General features: G+C 51.3%; 1 protein-coding gene across 3 annotated transcripts in view; it reads left to right on the top strand.

The window, feature by feature from the left end:
* Window positions 1-19,235, top strand: part of HPS4 (HPS4 biogenesis of lysosomal organelles complex 3 subunit 2) — a 31,824-nt gene extending 12,589 nt beyond the window's left edge. For all 3 annotated transcript variants that reach the window (XM_051973027.1, XM_051973026.1, XM_051973028.1), the window contains exons 8-14: window positions 6,568-6,640; window positions 9,235-9,271; window positions 9,909-10,011; window positions 10,529-11,393; window positions 14,917-15,049; window positions 15,452-15,560; window positions 17,996-19,235. In XM_051973027.1, the coding sequence (XP_051828987.1) occupies window positions 6,568-6,640; window positions 9,235-9,271; window positions 9,909-10,011; window positions 10,529-11,393; window positions 14,917-15,049; window positions 15,452-15,560; window positions 17,996-18,167 (1,492 nt within the window). In that variant the 3' untranslated portion in view covers window positions 18,168-19,235. The remainder of the gene's footprint in view (window positions 1-6,567; window positions 6,641-9,234; window positions 9,272-9,908; window positions 10,012-10,528; window positions 11,394-14,916; window positions 15,050-15,451; window positions 15,561-17,995) is intronic.
* Window positions 19,236-20,433: the final 1,198 nt, after the last annotated feature.

Below are 20,433 nucleotides of genomic sequence, written 5' to 3'. Positions count from 1 at the left end.
CCAGAGTGGGGGTATGGGTAGGGAGGGCTGGAAATTTTCACTGGTCAATTGAGAGAGGTGAATTTATTTTTTAATGATAATTTTTTTCTACCTGTAAATCTCTGTTGCAAACATATAGCATCAAGCACAAGAAATTTCTTCATTGTCCATGTCAAGTAAATGTCTTATCCTGTCTTCTTGAATCCTTCATCTCTCTCTCTGGAGGCAAGCAGCATGTTTCATCATCAGTCCTCTGAAATTGTTGGGGATCCTTACACTGATTAGAGTTCCTAATTCATGGGGTAGCTAGGTGGGTAGAGTACCATCCCTGAAATCAGGAGGGCTTTCCTTTCAAGTTCTTTCAAAGTTGTTTGTCTTTATCATATTGTTGTCATTGTATAGATTGTTCTTCTCATTCTGAGTTCACTCTACGTCAATTCATATAAATCTTCGCAAATTTCTTTGAAACCATTCTCATGTTATTTCTTACAGCATAACAGTATTCTGTCATATTTACATATCATAGCTTGTTCAACTCTTCCCCAATTTTTAGGCATCCCACAGACTCCTATTCTTGAAATCTCAAAAAGATACAAACTGTTTTGTATATTCTTGATTGGTTTTTTTGTTTTTGTTTAGTCCTTTATTTTTGCTTGTGCATGTTTATATTTGTGGGCTTTTCTAAACTCTTGTGTTTCTATTCAGTTCTGGTCTTTTTATCAGGAATGCTTGAAAGTCTGCTTTTATTAAAGGTCCTCTTTTTCTCCTTGTAGCATTAGACTGTTTTGTTGGGTAAATTATTTTTGGTTGTAACCTTTACTTCCTGGAATAGCATATTTAACACTCTTTGCTCTTTTATAATGCTAATGACCAAGTCATATATAATTCTGATTGACTTATTAGTCCTAGACTTTCTTTCTGGTTGTTTGAAATATTTTTTCTTTGACCTGAAAATTTGGGCTATAATGTTCCTGAGTTTTCATTTTGGAGTTCCTTCCAGAAGGTGACCAGAGGAATTCTGGTTGCTAGTGTAAGGGATTTTTTTGGTACCTTTTGTGCCATGCTGTTAATTCCCATTCCAACTCTTTCTTCCATGACTCTTATTTTCAATTTTTTTCCTCTAGTGCTCTCATTTCATTGAGTGAAATGTTTTTTAAAAATGCTTGCTTCATGTTTTCTAGGAATTATAGTTGAATTTGTGCCCAAGCTGTGTTTTTCCTTTGAAGCTTTACTTTTGGCATTTTGTAATTATTCTTTCTTCTGTGTTTGTATCTTCAGCATCCCTATCACCACAGTAGTTTTTAATGTTGGGATTCTCTTTTTTGTTGTCTTAGTCTTCTAATTTCTTCCTGTTTTTAGACTTGTTGTTAGGACAGGGATTTGTCATGCTTGTGGAAGAAAGGTCTAGGCTGGTTTTATTGCTTTCTTGTGAGTGTTCAGTGTTACTTTTTAGGCTTCTGATCATATGATATCTTTGGTCCATTCTAATTTTCAGGGAGTTTGTTGCTAGTGTAAGGTTTTTTTTGGTACCTTTTGTGCCATGCTGTTAATTCCCATTCCAGTTTTTTCTTCCATGACTCTTATTTTCCATTTTTTTCCTCTAGTGCTCTCATTTCATTGAGTAAAATGTTTTTTTTAAAATGCTTGCTTCATGTTTTCTAGGAATTGTAGTTGAATTTGTGCCCAAGCTGTGTTTTTTCCTTTGAAGCTTTACTTTTGGCATTTTGTAATTATTCTTTCTTCTGTGTTTGTATCTTCAGCATCCCTGTCACCACAGTAGCTTTTAATGTTGGGATTCTCTTTTTTGTTGTCTTATTCTTCCAAGCTCTTCCTGTTTTTAGACTTGTTGTTAAGACAGGGATTTGTCATGCTTGTGGAAGAAAGGTCTAGGCTGGTTTTATCGCTTTCTTGTGAATGTTCAGTGTTACTTTTCAGGATGTTAGGGGCAGCTCAATCTGGAGACGTACAAGCTTTCAGTGCTTTCAGCATAGTTTTTTGATCTGGGACAACATCTGATTACTGCCTCCTTGGTCTGACTATAAGGATCTGGGTCTCAGGAGACTGTTACTGGATTCAGCTTTTATCTGCCAGCTGGGAAGTACTACTGGTCAGAATAATAGGCTTTCCATGGGCCTGGAATTCTTGCTCTGGGTATTCCTCTGCAAACTTCAGGTTTGACTAAAGCTCCGCTCCTAGAATCAAAGACAAGTCACTGTTGTGTGCCTCTGAATTTGTCTTATACAGCCTTAGGCTTGCTGCCATCCCTTAGCTGGAACACCCACTTTGGACTCAGGTCTTCTCCTCAGCCTCTTCTGGATTTATCTGGAATTGGTCAACAAAGCTGCCAATTGGCACCCTGCCAAATGACACTCTTCATGGGGTACCTGGCCTGGGTATGGGATCTCGTGCTTAGACTCCTCTGCTTGGCAGGCTCCTGGCTGGACCACTAGCCTACTATCTACAGACCTTATCTGGGTTGGAAAAATGACTCACCTTCATTTTGTCTTGGATTCTTCCATCTGGATTCTGTCTGGTACATTTTCTGGATCTCTTCGGAAGAGTTTTAACAGGGAGGAAACCTATGGAACTATTTCCTATGGCTCCGCTATTTTGGTTCCTAAGATAGATGAGTTTAAAAGGCCATTTTGTTATCAGGTGCGACTTAGCCTTAACTCCAAAGGTCCATTTCAGAACGTCTTCTGTGTTCTGGGACTACGAAGCCTCTGTCCTCTCAAGGAACATACATGTATAACATGTGCACAGAGAAATCCAAGGTCATTTGAAAGAAAGAAAGAGCACAGGTGGGAGGAGGGGTAATCATAAAGGCTTCCTGTGAAAGCCATACCTGGTATCACACCTGAGTTCTGAAGGGAATGAAGGCCCGGAAGGAGTGGAGCGGAGAAGGAAGGGTGCATTCTAGTTTCAGGGACAGCACAGTCAGGGAGAAGCCAGGTTTGGGGACCTGATGCTAGGAAAGTTTCACTGGACGAGGGAAGTGCTAAGCCTGGATGGGAAGGCTGCAGCTCAGATGTCAGATTGAAGAGTCCTCTATGATCCGATTACTGCTTAGGCTGATTATTGTGATAAGGTTTTGAATGAGATTATTAACTGTGTGAATAGAAAGGAAGCTGAGGGGTGATGGGGTAGAATTGGCCACATTTGGCTACTGATTAAATAAAAGCGGAAATAGGGTTAGGGAGACAGAAGGGAGAAGAAAGACTCCAAGGTTACAAAGATGGGTGGCTACAAGGATGGTGGTTCCCGTGATAGAAACCGGAAATATCAGGAAGTTTGGGCACGGGCGGGGTGGGTGTGGATGGAGAAGATAATGAGGTCAGGGTTGGACATATTGAATCTGAGGTGCTAATGGGTTCCATGGGGAGAGGGGGTGATGTGGGGCTGAAATTCCAGAGAGAGGAGAGATCAGGGCCGGAGGGGTTGGACTGCTTGGTTCATTTTGTCTGCACAGAAAATCCATTGCAATGCCTGGAGAGAAGACCCAGAGCAGAGCCTTGGGGAAAGCTTATACTCTGTGGCATGGGATGGATGAGAAGGAGAAACCAGGTGGGAGGAGAACTAGGTCAGAAGCCAGAGGGCCGACAGAATCAGAACTGCAGGAGTCAAGTAGAATGAAGAAAAATGGATTTAGTAATTAACAAATTATTGCTAACCTTGGAGGGAGTCCTTTCCATTGGGTGTTGGCTTAGAAGCCAAGTTGCAACAGGTTGAAGAATATTGAATGAGGAAAGGAAAATAATTAGTATAGACAATATTTTTCATGCATTTGTCTGTGAAAGGGGAAAAGATACAGGATGCTAGCTTGGACGGATGACAGGGACATGTACTTAAAGGATCAGGGATGCCTAGATGTGCTTGTGGGCAGCAGGAACCCAGCCCATTGAAATGGAGAGAAGAGGAAGGAAAAGGGGAAGGACTGAAGAGCAGTCTTTGTAGAACGTTTTCAGTCAGCAAGCATCGATGGAAAGGCATGGAATCAAAGACATAAGAAGTCATGGCCTGGGCAGGACAGGAAGTTCCCTCTCCTCTTCAGAGGTCTGAAATAAAGGCGCTGAAAATGGGGAATGGTAGGTGTGGAAAGATTTTGAATTGTAGAATTGGGGGGAAAAAGGGACCATGCAATGAATGGGTGGCTCCAATTTTTGCCATAAGTAGGATGTGAGACCCTCGCCTCAGAATAGGGAAGAGGATGGCAAGAAAATCTGAAGAGAGCAGAGAATGGAATGGTTATTGCAGGTAGCGTGACAGACGGAAGAAATAAGGGGATGGTTGTTTCCCCAGGGGGGTCAGGCACAAATCAGAGCGGGACACAGTCGTCAGAGTTGTGCGAGTTTCCCTAGTCTCAGCACATTGACTTACTTCATGAGCTCAAGATGAGGCAAATCTGAGTGGGCAGCAATTCATGTGAAGGATCTGGGGGTTTTAGTGGACAGACAGCTCCTGGGCAGCCAAGGGAAGCTAAGGCTCTTTTAGGCCACGTGAAGCAAGGCCAGGTCCAGACTGAGAACACAACAGGCCTGCTCTAGTCCTTGGTCCAGCACATCTGTTCAGTACCGAGCAGCTCATTTTAGGAAAAACACTGACAAGCTGACCAGTGTCCAGAAGGTGACCAGAATAGGGAAGAGATGAGTGCTCACAGGATCACATCAAGGAACTAGCTGTTTATCCTCCAGAAAAGAAAATCTGTGATAAGTATGATTGTTGTCTTCAAGTATTTGACATGGAACTACCCTGTACAGAAGGGAGGAGCCTTGTTCTGCTTGGACTGAAAAGTCAGCCTGAGGCTCCATGAAGAGAGAACCTTCCTAGCAACTTGAACTTTCTCAAGGAGTTAATTCCTAGGATGGGAGATCATGATAAAGGCTAAAAGGAAATTGAGTATGGGGGAAAGTAGGAAGCTTCAAAGGATAGGAAATTGTGGTCCAAAAGTTCCAAGATTATTAGTCTTAGAGAATGTATATTTCTGAGAGATTCTGTGTTGCTGTCAGTGTGAGTCCAGAATGAGATGGAGAAAGAAAATAATTGAATTTTTCAAGGTTGAGAAACTGAGGTGTCAAGCTGTTAATGAGATGAGAAGGGGTAGGGTGGGAAATCTTTTAGAAAAAGGCAAGAAAACTACCTAGAGGCTGATAATTGAGAGTTAAAAGAATAAGGAGAAGCTTCCCAAAAGGGATTCAGACCCTGCCAGAGATCACTGAGTGATTGGGGAGGGGCAGGGAGAGAATGCTGGGGAAATGGCAAATGGATGGAGAAGAAATGGAAGCAGGGTCAGATTCTTGGACTCAGAGATCACTGCAGATGGTGACTGCAGCCACGAGAATAAAAGAAATCCTTGGAAGGAAAGCCATGGCAAACCTGCACAGCATACTAAAAAGCAGAGATATCGCCTCTCTACAAAGGTCCGTGTGGTCCAAGTCCAGTCCAAGTGTAGGGCTGTGGGAGTCAGACTTTCGGGCAAGCTGAATGCTGCCAGATCGATGCTTTCAAACTGGTGCTAGAGAGGATTTTTGAGAGTCCTTTGGAAAGCAAAGAGGCCCCACCAGTCACTGCTTAAAGAGATGAATTCGGGCCCTTCACTGGAAGGTCACATGCTGAAGCTGAAGTTCCAATACTTTGACTGCACAGTGAGAAGGCAGCACTCATTGGAAAAGACCCCGAAGGCAGAGGAGACGGGGATGGCTGAGGATGAGCTGGAGAAATAGTGGCATGGAAGCAACCAACTGAGCTTGGGACAGACTTCAGGGTCACAGAGTAGGTCGTGCCTAACTTGTGGCCAGCACCACACAAACAGGCTAGTGGCAGCTGAAAATAAGGAGACGGGGCTGCTGGTAATTCAACAGTGCCATTTGTTAAGAGAAATCGTGCTGCTTCTGTATCTTAAAACCACATGTTACTATGAAAAGCATTGTTCCGTGACCAACTCTGGTTTCTGTTTTCTGTGGTCTCAGTCTTGTGTAAAGTTCACAGATGCCCCAGTAATTGTGCCAGGACCTTATGTTTTCTCATGATTTCAAGCTTAAATGCACCTTTGATTAATCTTAGGAGGAGAAGAACAACCCAGTTACCGAAGTCTCTTGCTTCTGGGAGTTCTCTACATTTAACTGAACAACAAATTGTAGGAAGGTTTGTAGGTAATGATGAAAAAATTCCCATAAAGCAGAATGGAATAGCCTAGTGGATGGCAGTGGAATTGGGGAAGCTTAAGGATGATTTGTAGAATTATAGGATGATTTTTAGTTTGGAAGGAGGTAGTAGGAGGTTCCTTTTTTGTGTCAAGCAGTGAGCCTGGGGACGTGGGAAGGAGGAGGTTCTCCAGCTAAGTTGGGTTACTCTGATTATGTCCCTTTGGCCTTCTTCTTCCCCATAGTTGGAGCATGGATTTTGGAGAGCGAGACAGGGCTGTGCCTCAAGCCTTCTGATTTCTAAGTACTTAAATAGGTGGAGAGTTCTGGTGTACATTCTCACCACTGTCTGGGTTGGGAGGGATTGTGAGTGACCCTTGTATATGCTGTTGAATTCATCATAGCCCACGGACCCACTCTTTCTTGTCTCTGTTGTTGCACCTCCTAGGATTGTTAGTACCCAGTTGCCACCTTCCCTCACTGCCAAGGTCCTCCTCCATGGAGCGTCATCTCCTAACAAGGTACAGTAAGGCGTGGTGTTCTTGGGCCTTCTCTTTTCAGCTTGAACTGGCGATTGCCATTTGCTGTATCATATATGCTCTGTCATTTGCTAAATAATGTATTTACCCACAGGCCATAGTTGGATAATCAGCTTCATTCGCTTGAGTTGGAGGGGGTCCTAATGGTTTTTCCTTGTGATGTTTCACACAGTGCAAGCACCCACTCCTGCCCCATTACTCAATCTGCCTTGAATTTCTCAGGCATAAAGTCACTAGAACAGCTGAAAGGCAGTATTACACACATTTCTGTAGGACTGGAAAATTTATAAATGTGCCAAGCAGCTGGCACCCTCATTTTAGAGACATCAGAGGCTCCAAGGACCAGCGACCTAACTGGCAAGGGCTGGAATTTGAGCCGAAGTTTATTGACTTGCGAGTTGAGCGATTTTTCCACGTCCCCAGACTGTCTGTGTGGCAGCCCTGGTCGGTTAGTTCTTTCCATCATGATTTCCCGTGAGCATGTATTTCTTTTTTTTTCTTTTTTATTTATTTCTTTTTCTTCTATAGCTTTTTATTTACAAGATATATGCATGGGTGATTTTTCAGCATTGAGAATTGCAAAACCTTTTGTTCCAATTTTTCCCCTCCTTCTTCCTACCCCCTCCCCCAGATGGCAGGTTGACCAATACATATGAAACATGTTAAAGTATAAGTTAAATACAATATATATATATATATATATATACATATATATATATATGTACATGTCCATACAGTTATTTTGCTGTACAAGAAGAGTTGGACTTTGAAATAGTGTACAATTAGCCTGTGAAGGAAATCAAAAATGCAGGCAGGCAAAAATAGAGGGATTGGGTATTCTATGTAGTGGTTTTTAGTCATCTCCCAGAGTTCTTTCACTGGGTGAAGCTGGCTCAATTCATTACTGGTGAGCATGTATTTCTATGGAAGGAAGAGTGGATCTTTGAGCTAAAGGCCTGTGCACATTGGAATAAGACCTGGGACACTTGCAGCTGTTTTGGGTGTTTGGATTGTTTGAGGTAGAACAGGGTAAAAAGAGCTTGAGGCATGTGCTGGAAACAGGAGTTTAGTTTACCTGTATTTCTTTTTCCTCTTGTGTTAACTGGCATCATGAAAACCAGCATGTCGGGGGCAACATGCTGTCTGATGGCCCGAGTCAGAATAACTTCCCTGTCCAGTGATTGCAGCGTGGCTGAGCCAGTCTTGGGCTGAGGGTGGAGTGGAACACTATTGTACCATAGGAACTGAGAAATAGGGAGAGATCCGGGAACCCAGAGGGCCCCGGGGGAGGTGATGCTGAGAGTAGGAAGCAAGATCCGAGTCTGTACGACCACCGTGTCTGTGACTGGTGAGAAATAGCACAGTATGAAACATGCACCCACACACGCGCGCACACACACACACACACACACACACACACACACACACACACACACACACACACATGCTTAGGTACCTTGTTGGAGTTAAAATACACTGAGATAAATTGTGGGGTTTGTAAAAAAGAATCCCCATGTGGGGCAGACTTGCTCTTTACAAACGGGAGTGTGAGGCAGGATGGCTGAGCGCCGGCCTCCCATCAGGACACCTGAGCCCCCGCGCTGCCGCATGGCTTGGTCAGGGCCCCATGAACTTCAGCTTTCCTCCCTGGGCAGTGACAGCACCAGGCGGAATGATTTCTGACGTACTCCGAGTTTTTGTGTCCCAGGAAAGGATATTACGTGGCCTGTCACTAGAGAGAGCTGATGTTCAGCTAGATTATTGGTTGCTCAGATGAGGAGGCCTGGACTTCCATGAGTCCTTCATTGCTATAAGGTTTCCCTGTGCCAGGCCTGCACTTTGTCCCAAAGTAGAATTTCTAGGTGATAGTTTTTCATGGCGCAACAGAGAATGTGGAGTTCTGATCGCAGTCTGGAGAGTCTGGGAATCCAAGGCCCAGCTCTTTTGGGGCTGGACTTGTCAGAGAAGGCCTGCTCCCCGGCCTGCGGCGGGCCCTGCTCCCCGGCCTGCGGCGGGCGCTGCTCCCCGGCCTGCGGCGGGCGCTGCTCCCCGGCCTGCGGCGGCCCTGCTCCCCGCCTGCGGCGGGCCCTGCTCCCCGGCCTGCGGCGGGCCCTGCTCCCCGGCCTGCGGCGGCCCTGCTCCCCGGCCTGCGGCGGGCGCTGCTCCCCGGCCTGCGCGGGCGCTGCTCCCCGCCTGCGGCGGGGCCTGCTCCCCGGCCTGCGGCGGGCCCTGCTCCCCGGCCTGCGGCGGGCCCTGCTCCCCGCCTGCGGCGGGCCCTGCTCCCCGGCCTGCGGCGGGCCCTGCTCCCCGGCCTGCGGCGGGCCCTGCTCCCCGGCCTGCGGCGGGCCCTGCTCCCCGGCCTGCGGCGGCTGTCCTTGCCCAGAGCCTGCCCTGCTTCTGGCTGAACAGCTTGGGGAAGCTTCTGTCCCATCTGCTCTGCTCTTGGTTCCGACAAGGGACGGCCTCTCTGTGCACAGTGGAACTTTGTGAGCAGATGGCACGGTGAGTTCCTGATGGGTAGGTCAGGCCCCGGCGTAGAGAGAAAGCAGAGCCAGCCGGTCTGTGTTTCTTTTCAGAGTCTGCCTACAGGAGGGGACGCCCTTCAGGACGGCGGTAAGTGCTGTGATCCATTAGGGCTTCTTGATCGTGGCAGGCCCTTCCGCTGCCCCCCCAGGGGCGTGTTTGGCTTTAAAGGCTCAGCCACGTACATGACACTTTTCTGCTGTCCCATATGCCTCCTTCATCTGGTCACAAGGTGATAGAAACAGACGAAGGAAGACCTCCTCAAGAAAATCCTGATTTCTAAGCTCAGTTTTCAAGCCAGGACATTTAAATCCATGTTTCTGATCCTCCTCAACTGATTATGACCAGTGCCCAGACAGCTTCCAGGGGCCCCTGTATCTGTGCTTGAGGCCAGCGGCGGGGCCTGCTGCTGTTAGGGGGCTGTTTATTAGCCATTTTAGGGACTGGAAGGGGTACAGCCTCTCCATCCTGCCCCAGCCGGGGCTTCCTCTCTTTCAGTGAAGGGAGGCCCCCATCTGCCATAACCCACCTCTGCCTCCTCCCCACGATGCCGCTGGCTGCTCCCTGTCACTCTGCTCTTTGGCCGCTCAGACATTGCTGGGCACAGTGTCCTGTGACTGTTGTCCTGTACTGTACGGCCCGGGCTGGGAGCTCATTCCAGGGGTCTGTGCGGATAGAACATAGGCCCTCCCCAAACGGAAGCGGTCACTCCTTATTTACTTTGCAGTCCCAGGATCTGCGCTGCCGGCAGATGTCCAGATCACCCCGGTGTTCCTAACAGAAGAGGAAGCTGTCGGCCTTCGTGACTTCCCGGTGGAATGGATGACAAGGTGGGAACAGTCCAGACTCACGCTATCAGCCCTGTGTGGGCAGCCTGGGCTCCCAGGGGAGGCAGGGGCTGGGTTCCGTAGCCACACGTGCAGCCCTGAACCTCTGGGCCCTTCCGTTTGTTTCTGGTAATGCAGACGGAGGCCGTCCTGTGTTCACTGTGACAAAGTCACAAAAACGCACATCTGCACAGTGGTTTTAAGGTCGGCCTTGTGTTGTTCCTCTCACTGGTCCTGTGAGTCTATGGATTGAGGCTTTAGCTTTGAAATCCCCTTGTATTGCTTTCATTTTTTTTTTTTTAATAAGTCTTTGTTATCAGAGTCCATTCATGTAGATTCCCACAGTGGGGCCTTTCACCCCCATGGGTCCAGTGTCCTGGCTCCTCTTTATTCCCGTCACCTGTGGGCGCTGCTGCCTTTGCATTAGTGATTTAGGGCACTGAGTCAGCTTTCTTCCCTAGCAGCCTGCTCTCTGAACTGGCAGGTATCTGGTAACTTCCCTGACGTGTCTTCCTGCCAGGTCTCCCACGTCTCTGGCCAAAGGCAGAGAGAAATCGCAGCCACCTGCTCCAAGATGCCGGAGCTCTTCGGGGTCTGGAGAAATCGGCCGCCTGAACGAGGATTACCTGGCCGTGGAAGCCGCAGCCGCCCTCGGGAGGGACGCGGTTTGTCCAAATGGCTCCCTAGAAGCATGTGAGGGGACCGGACATCCGCGTGGCCATCCCTCAGAGAGCGTCAGACCACCAAGCCTTGCCAAGAGCCAGGGGCCCAGCCCGGGCCCAGCCAAGGAGCCCACTCTGCTCCCAAGCCTGGAGGAGTCCTCCCCCTCCCCCTCTGTACTCTCCATTCCTGGAGATAAGGAAACGGAGACGTCCTCCGTGCATTTTGTCTTCCCAAGTGTTTGTGCCTCTGATGGTGAAAATCCAGGCCAGGAGAACACTGGCAGTCCGGACTCGGCCCCTACAGAACCCTGGTCCCTCACAGGAGCCCCCGGGACGTTCCCGTGCTGCCCCGCTGAGGGGCTCCCACAGCCCCCTGTACCAGGACTCGGGGAGGACCTTGCAGGGAGTGGCCGCCCGCTCTACGTGCCTGGAAGGGGCCCTGCCCCCGATGGGCCGGGCTGCCCGCCATCATCTCCCAGAGCCCGGAACGGACAGCAGCGAGCTGAAGCCCAGGGCTCGGGTCACTCCGTGGGTGGGGGCGGCCCTCAGGAGTCAGACCCTTCTGGCTCCCTGGGGCCCCAGGATAGCTCAGGCTTCCCTTGGAGGGGCTCTGAGTCTGCACTAGTGAAGATGCATCTGTACACCCACAGTGTGAAAGGGCTGGTCCTCTCCCTGCTGGCTGAAGAGTCGCTCCTGGAGGATGGGGCCGTCATCGAGGACGTGGTAAGTGGGGGGAAGGAGAGAGCATTCACCATGCCAGGCCCCATCTTAGCAAATGACAGATCTCACCGGATTCTCATAGCAACATGGCAGGGGGGCCCTCTCATTATCCCTGTCTTACAGACAAGGAAACTGAGGCAGATCAGGACCACACAGCTGTTAAATGTCTGAGGCTGGATTCAAACTCGGGTCTTTTAACTCTGCACCAATCAGCTGCCCCCATGGTCCCCGGAGCTTCTATTCGGGGGTTGGAATTGGGGGAATTTGTGTCAGGCAGGGGCCATGCTCTCTTGCCATTGAGCTCAATGGCTGGGCCCCTGGCTCTTGGCAAGGTATTACATGATTGAAGACGTGACCTGCCCAGCCTCTCTACGGCCAGAAGTGGCCGTGCTGGGATCCAGCTCTGCTCTGGACCACCACCCGCCCAGTAGTGGGCACCTCCTCGCCTCTGTGCTCTTGGCCTGAGGATGCGCGCATCTCCCTGGGGGGTGAGGGCCGTGCCCATGGCTGCAGGAGGAAGCAGCCCAGCACAGGTGGCAGCTCCTCCATCGCTGGTTTGTCATGTGGGCGGCGCCAGCAGCGCCAGGGCAGTCACCCTCTCTCCCACCGCCCCAGCCCTGGGCCTTAACCCTGCGGCCTCTGACCTTGTAGGTTGTGGCCGAAGCAGTGCAGGTCTGCCTTGGGTCAGCCTGGCCAGGCCAGTTGCTGCCTTTCCTCAGAAAGACTTGCCCGGCTCAGACGATCCACTGACCAATGGGCTCCCACATCCTCGAGGCCTCTGGGGTGGGGGGCTGTGTGGAAGATGTCAGTTGCCATGGCAACAGCCTCCTTTAACTGGCAGAGAGTGTGATGGCATCAAGGAACTGCAAGTGGAGACGGCTGCAGGCTGAGCGGTATCTTGGGGCCTGCTTGTTTTTGTTCCTAAATCTATATTATTCTAAGCTTTGCTCATTAGCATGCAAAGCCTGTGACCCTCTGGAAACGGGCAAGTCACCTTGCTGCATAAATGGGGGGGAGGCTGCAGGGGCCCTTCTCTGCACAAATCCCGTAGGAGGGAGACGCCAGATTCATAAGCGTCTTCCCTCGCGATGCTCTGCTCGCCTCCGGGCACAAGCTCACACAGATGAGCTCGCTCATTTCTGCTCGTTCCCTCTTCCCGGGGAGGAGTGCCCCTTGGAGTCCTGCCTCTGGTTCTGTGCATCTGACTGAAGAGTATTGGGCTTTTGGGCTTGGGTGCCATGCTTGGGAAGAGTAGAAGAGTCTCTTAGGGCCCCAAGAGTGATCAGAATGCAGACCATCTACCCACAAAACACGGACAAGGCCAGCAGTCCCCTCCTGGCGAGGGATAACGGCTTGATGGAGCCGTGACACGAGAATGTTCCGAATTAAATCCCCGAGGGGGCTGTCAGTATCAGTGGAAGGTAGAGAAAGAAACATAATTCTGTTGGGGACTTGAATCTTTAAGATTTATCTGAGTCTTGTCATGACAACCGGGGCCATGACTGCAAAAAAAAAAAAAAAAAAAAAAAAAAAAACAAATTAGGCCCAGCACGTAAAGGGACACCCCATTTTTTCTTAACGGTGTTGGATGTTCCTTGAAATGTGGGAATTTGGTGACTTGGGCTGGTCACCATGGTTTAGTCACGAGCTAGTCATGGGCTAGGTTGCCGTGGGCTTAGTGTCTGTAGGCTACCATGGACTAGTGCCGGGAATGGTGGCCAAGTGCCATCCTGATCACCCTGCTGGCGGTCACAGCCCACGAGCTCAGCAGACCGAACCTCTAAGGGAAGGAGGGTCCTTTGGTGCCTCCTGGTTTGGGGACCCACATCTAGAGTATTCCCACTAATCCCCCGCAGACTGCTGGGTAGGAGCCCCAGTTCTTAGAGAGGATGTAAGAGATGAGACCATCAGTCCCACCTGGAGTTTCCTACGACTATTTTGCCTGCCACCCGGAGCTCTGTTCACAGTTGGCTGTCCAGGCTGTGAGTGTGAAAATCTCACAACAAACATGGGTGAGAGAGAGCAAGGTGGCCAGGGTGGGGTTCAGGTGGAGCGGGCCAGCACCAGGGGGCAGCATAGAGCTGCCGAAAGTCCCCGCAGCCCCATCCCTGAGCTCCTGGAGGTGGCCGGTCCCCGGCCTGTCCACGGCCAGAAGGGTTTGAGGAAACGGAGCCTTTCATGCTTTGGGGAAAGAACAGCGGACTTGGAATCAGAGCCTTGGGCTCCGATGGGACCCTTCTGTTTGTTCAGAAACCCTTGGGAGAACTTGTCGGCACTCTGGGAGCCTGAGACCAGAGTCCTCCTGGTCAGTGGTACGAGCCACTGGTGCAGTGACGTCACTGTCTCTGCACCGTATAGGACAAAGAAATCTTGCCGGGGATCAGCATTTCTGGGGTTAAAGGGCTCCTCCAGCATTTTCTAACTGGGCCCTGGGCAAGTCACCGAATCTCTTTGAACCTCAGTTTCTCCAGCTGTAAAAAGGGGATAAAAATACTTCCTTTAACTCCCTGTCGGCAGTGTGATGCCCATCCATGTAGAAATTGTCTCTTGGCAATTTTTGGTGGAGAGGAGATTCAGTCGCCATGGGCCGAGTAGTTCATAAGCTCCCAGGAAGGCATTTACTGTGGGGTTAGCTTTTAATAGCAAGAACATGTCTCAAAATTGATTCAAATGGAAGACTGTTTATCGGCATCTCTTGCTGGTGTTTAGGGCTGCAGACAGACACTGTCCTCTTAGGAGAAGGCTGTGTCCTTTAATTAACCAGAGTTTATAGAGGGAGTGGATTTAGTATTTGATGCACAAAATAAGACCGTCTTATAGCAAATCCTAAGCTGTTGATCTCCATGATAGATGTTCTCACAAGCAAAAAACGGTCATCCCAAGACACTCAAAAAAATCAGATTTCAGAATCTTCACATCCAACTTCCATAACCATCCCGCCCGAGTCGTTGCACACTGTTTCATTCTCTCACACAGCTGTTGGAAAAACTGTCAGCTGAACAATCAAGCTGTATAAGCTCTGCGTGCCCATTAAAGACGCATATATCGTGCCGTTAATTCTCATCTCACTGACTCCATGGGAAGTGACTGGCTCGGCTGCCACACCGGCCGTGCTACTGTGCCCGGCCTTCACTGGGGCTCCTTCGCTGGAGGAGCCTCTTAGAGCATCTGTTTGCAGATAGAGCCGAACTGCTGTCATCCTGCACCCATCTATCTTGCTTGCTGTCAAGCATTCGGGCCTAGTGTTTATTCCCAGACTCCTGAACCGACTTGTTCTAAGCCCACATTAGAATTCCTGCATTGTCAAAGAGCTATTAAGAGGCTCCTTATGTAAACATCTGTAGGTAGTAATTGGCTCAGAAGGGGGGCTTTCAAGCTCACTCTACCTCCGAAAAGCCTTTTTGGAGTTATGGCTTAGCTCCCCCCAAGAGATTCAGTGCAGGCTGGGAACCCCGGCACTACTGCATTAAAACAAAACGTGTAAGCTTGACCAGCCTTTCCAAGCGATTCTTTCCATCTTTCTCAGTATCACAGCAGCCTGGCTTCACTGAATGGGCTCGAGGTTCACCTGAAGGAGACCCTGCCCGAGGAGGAGTCCCCCGCAGTCCGCGCTCCCTACAGCTTTTTGCACTACGACAGCGTTCAGAACGTGCTCACTGGTAAGGCGCGTCGTCGGGCTCCCGGGGCCAGTTAGCGATCATGCTTCCTACAGAAGTCTCACATGGGGCCTAGCCCCCACTGAGTGGGGAACGCATCCTGGCTGCTCTCGGGGGGCTCGCCTTCCCAACACCAAGGGTCACAGATAGGAATGCTTCTGTGCCGGGGGAATGGTGCTCCATTGCCGAGTGATGCTTGAAAGGTTGATCTCTCTTTTTTGGCATTGTGGGAAGTAGGTGGGCCTGAAGAGAGGCTGGGTCTCACCTGGGAGCTGGCAGGCGGCTTGCATTGTTCATCTCTCTCCAAAGAGAAGCTTCTGTGCCCTAGTCTCAACCAGGAGTGGGGGAGGGTGGGGGGAAAGGGTGCGGTTTGATGTTTACAGATTCTCTTTCAACCCTCAACAGCCAACCTGCCCCCAGCCCCCACCTCCCAGGACCGACACCTTCTCCGGGCCGTCCGGCTGATTCACTCGGACTTCAGCCAGCTGCCGACTTTGTATGAGATGACCGTCAGGTAAGAGTTCTGCCAAGACTTCCCCAGGGAAAGCTACTGCTTCATTCCATCCCCTGAAGCTTTAGGGGCTCTCGTCCTAAGGACGCCTTTCTTGTCCCTTCCCCCAGTCTGGTCCTCCTGAGCTCTTAGCGCCTTTCAAAGGCCATGGAGATCTCACTGTGAAAGTTGCAGATCTTTGATGTGTTCTGTTCTTCCAGGAGAACGTGAGCTCCCGGGGAGCAGGACTAGCTTGTGCTCGGCTGTTCAGTCATGTCTGACTCCCTATGACCCCACTTGGGGTTTTCTTGGCCCCCATGTTCTCTCCAGCTCATTTTACAGAGGAGGAACCTGAGCCAAACAGGACTGAATGGCTTGCCCAAGCTCACACAGCTACTAAGTGTTAAATGTCTGAAGGCAGATTTGAACTTGGGTCCTCCTGACTCCCAGTCCAGCTCTATTCACTGCCCTACCCGGTTGCTGGAACCGTCTTCTACAAAAGTTGTATTTCTGCCCTCCGGGGCCTAGTCTAGGTCCTGGTTCTCCGGAGGTGTTGAACAAGCACTTGTTGGATGTCTGTTAGAGCCCCAAGGAAGGAAAGGGACAGGAGGGAGGGAGGAAGATCCTGGGCCTCCATCACACGCCTCCGAGGGTCACGTTCCTTGCCATTACGTTGGTGCTCGCAATCTGAGCCACCTCAGTCCCTGGGGTCACCCTGAGCTTTGGGTTTGTGTGTCCCGAGCTCTTGGCTCTAGTCTCCTCTTTGCCTTGTTCAGACGAGGAAACCGAGGGGCGAGGCTTTCTGTGTTTGGAAGCGAAAGTGCAGGTTATTAAAAGGCAGCGAGAACAGTTGAGCACATCTTGTTCCCTTCCCTCCCCTTCCCTGCTGTCCCCATCTCCTCCTTCCATGGAGCACCCTCTTAGAAATGGGGCCTTTGCTTCCTGGGGAGAGATGTGGGGCTCCTGGGTGAGGGTTTGAGGCTCGTGCCAGGGCCTTTGCTGCCTCCAGGACCCGACGGCTTATCCAGTATTTAATATAACTTAGCACGATACGTGGTCTCCTCGGGCTTCCATTCAAGGCTCCCCAAAGCTGGCAACAGAAGTTTGTTTTGCTGACTTAGAGGCTGGTTGTGCTAGTGCCCGGCGTATTTGGGGGTATTCTGTGGCTGCACACGTGTGCAGGGGCGCCGCGGCAGATTGGGCATAAGGGGCCCTGAGGGACCAGGCCCCGAAGGTCGTTACTCGGCCCCCTCTGGGCCCCTCACTCTTTGAACTCCCTGGGCAGAGCCCGGGGGTCTGAGCCTTTGGCATCCAAGCTGATGCTGCCCGTGTCTCCTGTTAATCCTATTCTCAGCCCAGCAGAGCGCTCTGGAGGGGCACCCTCAGCAGGAGCTGGTCCTGAGGCTGCAGGGGAGGGGGAGGCAGCGGCCTCCTGGGCCTGGTGAGCTGGGACGGGGGCAAGAAGGGACGCCCTCTTTTCTGGAGCCTGCCTTAGACGTCCGCTCCTGTCGGCTGAGCTGCCTTGTCCCAGAGATCTCTCTCCTACAGCTCCTTGGACATGGGAAGGACAGCGGGTTGGGAGTCGAGACCAAGGCGGGCGTCCTGGCATTAGGGAGCAGGACCTAGAAATAAGGCGCTTCCTTGCCCCCCAGAGACCACTGACTTACAAGCTCGTGAGGACCTGCAGGAGCGCCTCGGGTGACGTGGGCTGTCGTTCTAGGAGGTAGCATGGCCGTGTGGGGAATGCCCTGGCTTTGGAGCCAGGAGACCGGGGCGCGAGTTTGCCCTTCGAGGCTTGTTGTCTGCATGGTCCCAGGCAGGTCATTCATGCTCCTCATCTAGAGCATTCCACCACTTTTCACCCGAGGAATTTTTACGTGACCCTGGGTATATAGAATATAAAATAGGTGTATGAATCGGCCATTTATGATTAGAAGTTACTTTTATGTGGGTCAGTTCTGTGACCCACAGCTTAAGAGACTTTAATCTAGAACACAAGGATAATGCTGGCAGGGGCCCTCCCTGGCACCCTGACCTCAATTGGCCCCCATGCATCCTGAACCTACGGAGGAGCTCTTCTGTCTGCATCGCCTCCCGGTGCGGAGGAGGCGTGCACACCGCTGAGGGGCCCCTGTGTGTGATTGTAGGGGAGGCAGCCGGACGGGGGGCCTGGGCCTTATTGGACTGTTAAACGGCTGCTCCTCGCTGGGTGGGGCGTGCCTGGGGCCCTCGGCGGGCTTTGAGCCCCATCAGCTGTTGGCTGCACGTGTGATGTCGGGCGAGCTGTTCCCCCCTTGCTGGGCCCACTTCCCATCTCTAAGAGCGGAGCCCCAGCCTTGACGGCCCCCAAAGCTTGCTCTCCGTAACGGTGACTGTCACTCAGACCCCCTTCTGTGGGTGGGGATTCCAGTCCTTGGCAGGGACCCGTCCTGACTGCCCCTTCTCTGTCTCTCCACCAGGAACGCCTCCACCGCAGTGTACGCCTGCTGCAGCCCCGTCCAGGAAACCTACTTCCAGCAGCCGGCCTCCCCTGCCCGGAGCTCCGGGTTCCCCAGCCCCCAGGACGGCACCTTCACCCTCCCGGGCAAGGCCAGGCAGAAGCTGCTGAAGCACGGGGTGAACCTTCTCTGAGCCCGATGGCCTGCGGGGGCCGAGGCCGAGCTCCGCCCGTCCCCTCAGAGCCAGCCCCGAGCTCCTGCCCTGAACTGAGGAAGCACGCCTGTTTGTGGGGTTGGGGGGAGAAGGACCAGCCTTTCTTTGTGCTGGGGGCCGAGGGCATTGGGGGAGGAGCTCCCCTGTAGTTGTCAGCGTGGAGTCCCAGGAGGAGGCCGGCTGCCCCGCACGGGGGCCGTTGGCTGCCGCTGTTCCCTGCCCGGTTTTGATTATTCTGCCGCGGGCAGCGTGGCCTCCTTCGCCTGCCTTGCTGTCGGGCCAGAGCTTCCTCTCACCTATTGGGTGTGATCGTAAAAGCCGGAGACGGCGATTGATTTTTAACGGTTGGGCCGATATGCGCCGCCCCCTGGGAGACACACACTTGCTCCCGGGGAGTTGCTCTTGCTTGGGATATCTTGGGGGCCTCTCCGGGGAGTAGCCTTCCGAGCCCACGGCTCGCCCTTTGGAGGCCCCTCAGGAGGGGCAGATCCCTGTGCTGGGAGGCACAACCATAAGCCACGCGGAGCCGCCACCAAAGAGCAAAGTGGGCGCTCGAGCTGCTTCTGCTACAGAGCAGTCACAAGCGGGACCATGAAGTCGGTGGCACCGCTGGGTTTCTTAGGTGCCTACATTAGGTAGAAACAGCCCCAAATACGTGGCACAAGGTGATAGTGTTAAGCATGGAGCCTTCGTGAGGGGGCTGGGAAGCATCCGGGTGGTCTAAAAGGGGCACGTGTTAGACCACCAGCCTTGGGCCTTTCCAGCGTCAGGTGCCTCTCAGAGAAACCAAACGGCCCCCAAAGACATGGCTCCGTCTCTTCCAGCAGCAGTCGGGATTCCTCTTTATTAACTGAGCCATTAAAAATGGGGGAGCAGTAAACGGATGCTTTAACTTGGAGGAAGTGATGCGATGTGTATTGTTGTTTGTGAACAAATTTCTACACCTGTTAGTGGGCAGTTTAAAATGTTTCTATCCCTAACCCTGAACAGCAACATTCTAACCAAGTACATGAATCAACATGTGTCAGTAAACGTGTTTTGTGGCCACTTCCTATGTCGTTGTACCAATTGTACTATAAGAACTTATTCCTCCAGAACTGTCCTGGCTTAAGACTTATCACCGATGTGTCTCCAGCTCCCTGTGACTGAGGTAGGGGATTCTGGTACTACTCTCATTTGACAGATGGGGAAATGGGTTCAGAAAAGGAAAATGACTTACTTGGCTGTGGGGACAGAGCTAATAAGTATTAGAGCCAGAACTTGAACTCAGGGTTCTTGGGAGAAAAAAAAAATTCTTATCCAAGAAAAGAACATTTTTTGAAGATTCCTCTTTGTGCTTAAATGTGCACCAAAATGCCAACAGGCTCAGTCTTGAGCTTTCCCAAGTTAAAGCTCCAAGCCCCTTTTTGGAGCAGGGCCCCCCATTTCAGCTCTGCCTCGTGCCGATGTTTGAAGTTCACTTCCAAAACGGGGCCCATTGCACGAGACAGTGACTTGGCGGGCTGGCGGGTGCCTGACTCGAGGGAAGGCAGCCCATCCCTCTGTGGTCTGGCGCGCCCTGCTTGGTGAGGGTGCTTTTGTTCCCATGGAAACTATAGGCAAAATGCTTTGCCGCCTGAGAAACCTCTCACAAGAGAGCCAGCGGGTTTGCCTTGCACACCTGCCCCCAAACTGAATCTTACTGATCAGATTTAAGAGAAACCTGGGAAATAAGGCGAATGGTGAGACCACAGCTGCCTGACTTGTTTGCTAAGAGACTGACTTCAAACCCCTGCAACAGCAGACGAGGAGGTTTCCAGCCTCTGCTTGGAGACCTTCGTGGAGGGGGAAACTCATTAGCTCCCTGGGCAGACCACGCCACTTTGGGACAGCTTGGTTAGGTTTTCCTCATAGCTACCGTAAAGCTCTCTTTGTACCTTCTACCCCCTCCATCCACCTCACAACACAGTTAATCTGGGTGTCAGTGGGAGTAGAGGGCCCTGATCGATGGCCTTCTAGTTTCTAAAATGAAGGTTTCAAGTCATGGCAGGATTCCTTCTAGCAAATCTTTGCCCGTGAGCAGCTTTGGGGCCTTGACAGAACTCGTGATCAGCCTTTCTCTGGGAACCAAAGCTTTGGGTCCGTTTGAAATCAGAGGACGTGGCCTTGCGGCAGCCCTGCATCCCCAGGTTGGACGCAGGCTGAGATCCTGGGGCAGAAGTTGGGAGGGGAGGAGGCCCCGGCCGTAGGGAATAGTGAGGGGCAC

This window comes from Antechinus flavipes, chromosome 1, assembly GCF_016432865.1.
Source record: "Antechinus flavipes isolate AdamAnt ecotype Samford, QLD, Australia chromosome 1, AdamAnt_v2, whole genome shotgun sequence".
Lineage (NCBI taxonomy): Eukaryota > Metazoa > Chordata > Mammalia > Dasyuromorphia > Dasyuridae > Antechinus > Antechinus flavipes.
Note: the sequence above shows the minus strand (reverse complement) of the source record. Positions and strands in the feature narration are given on the sequence as shown.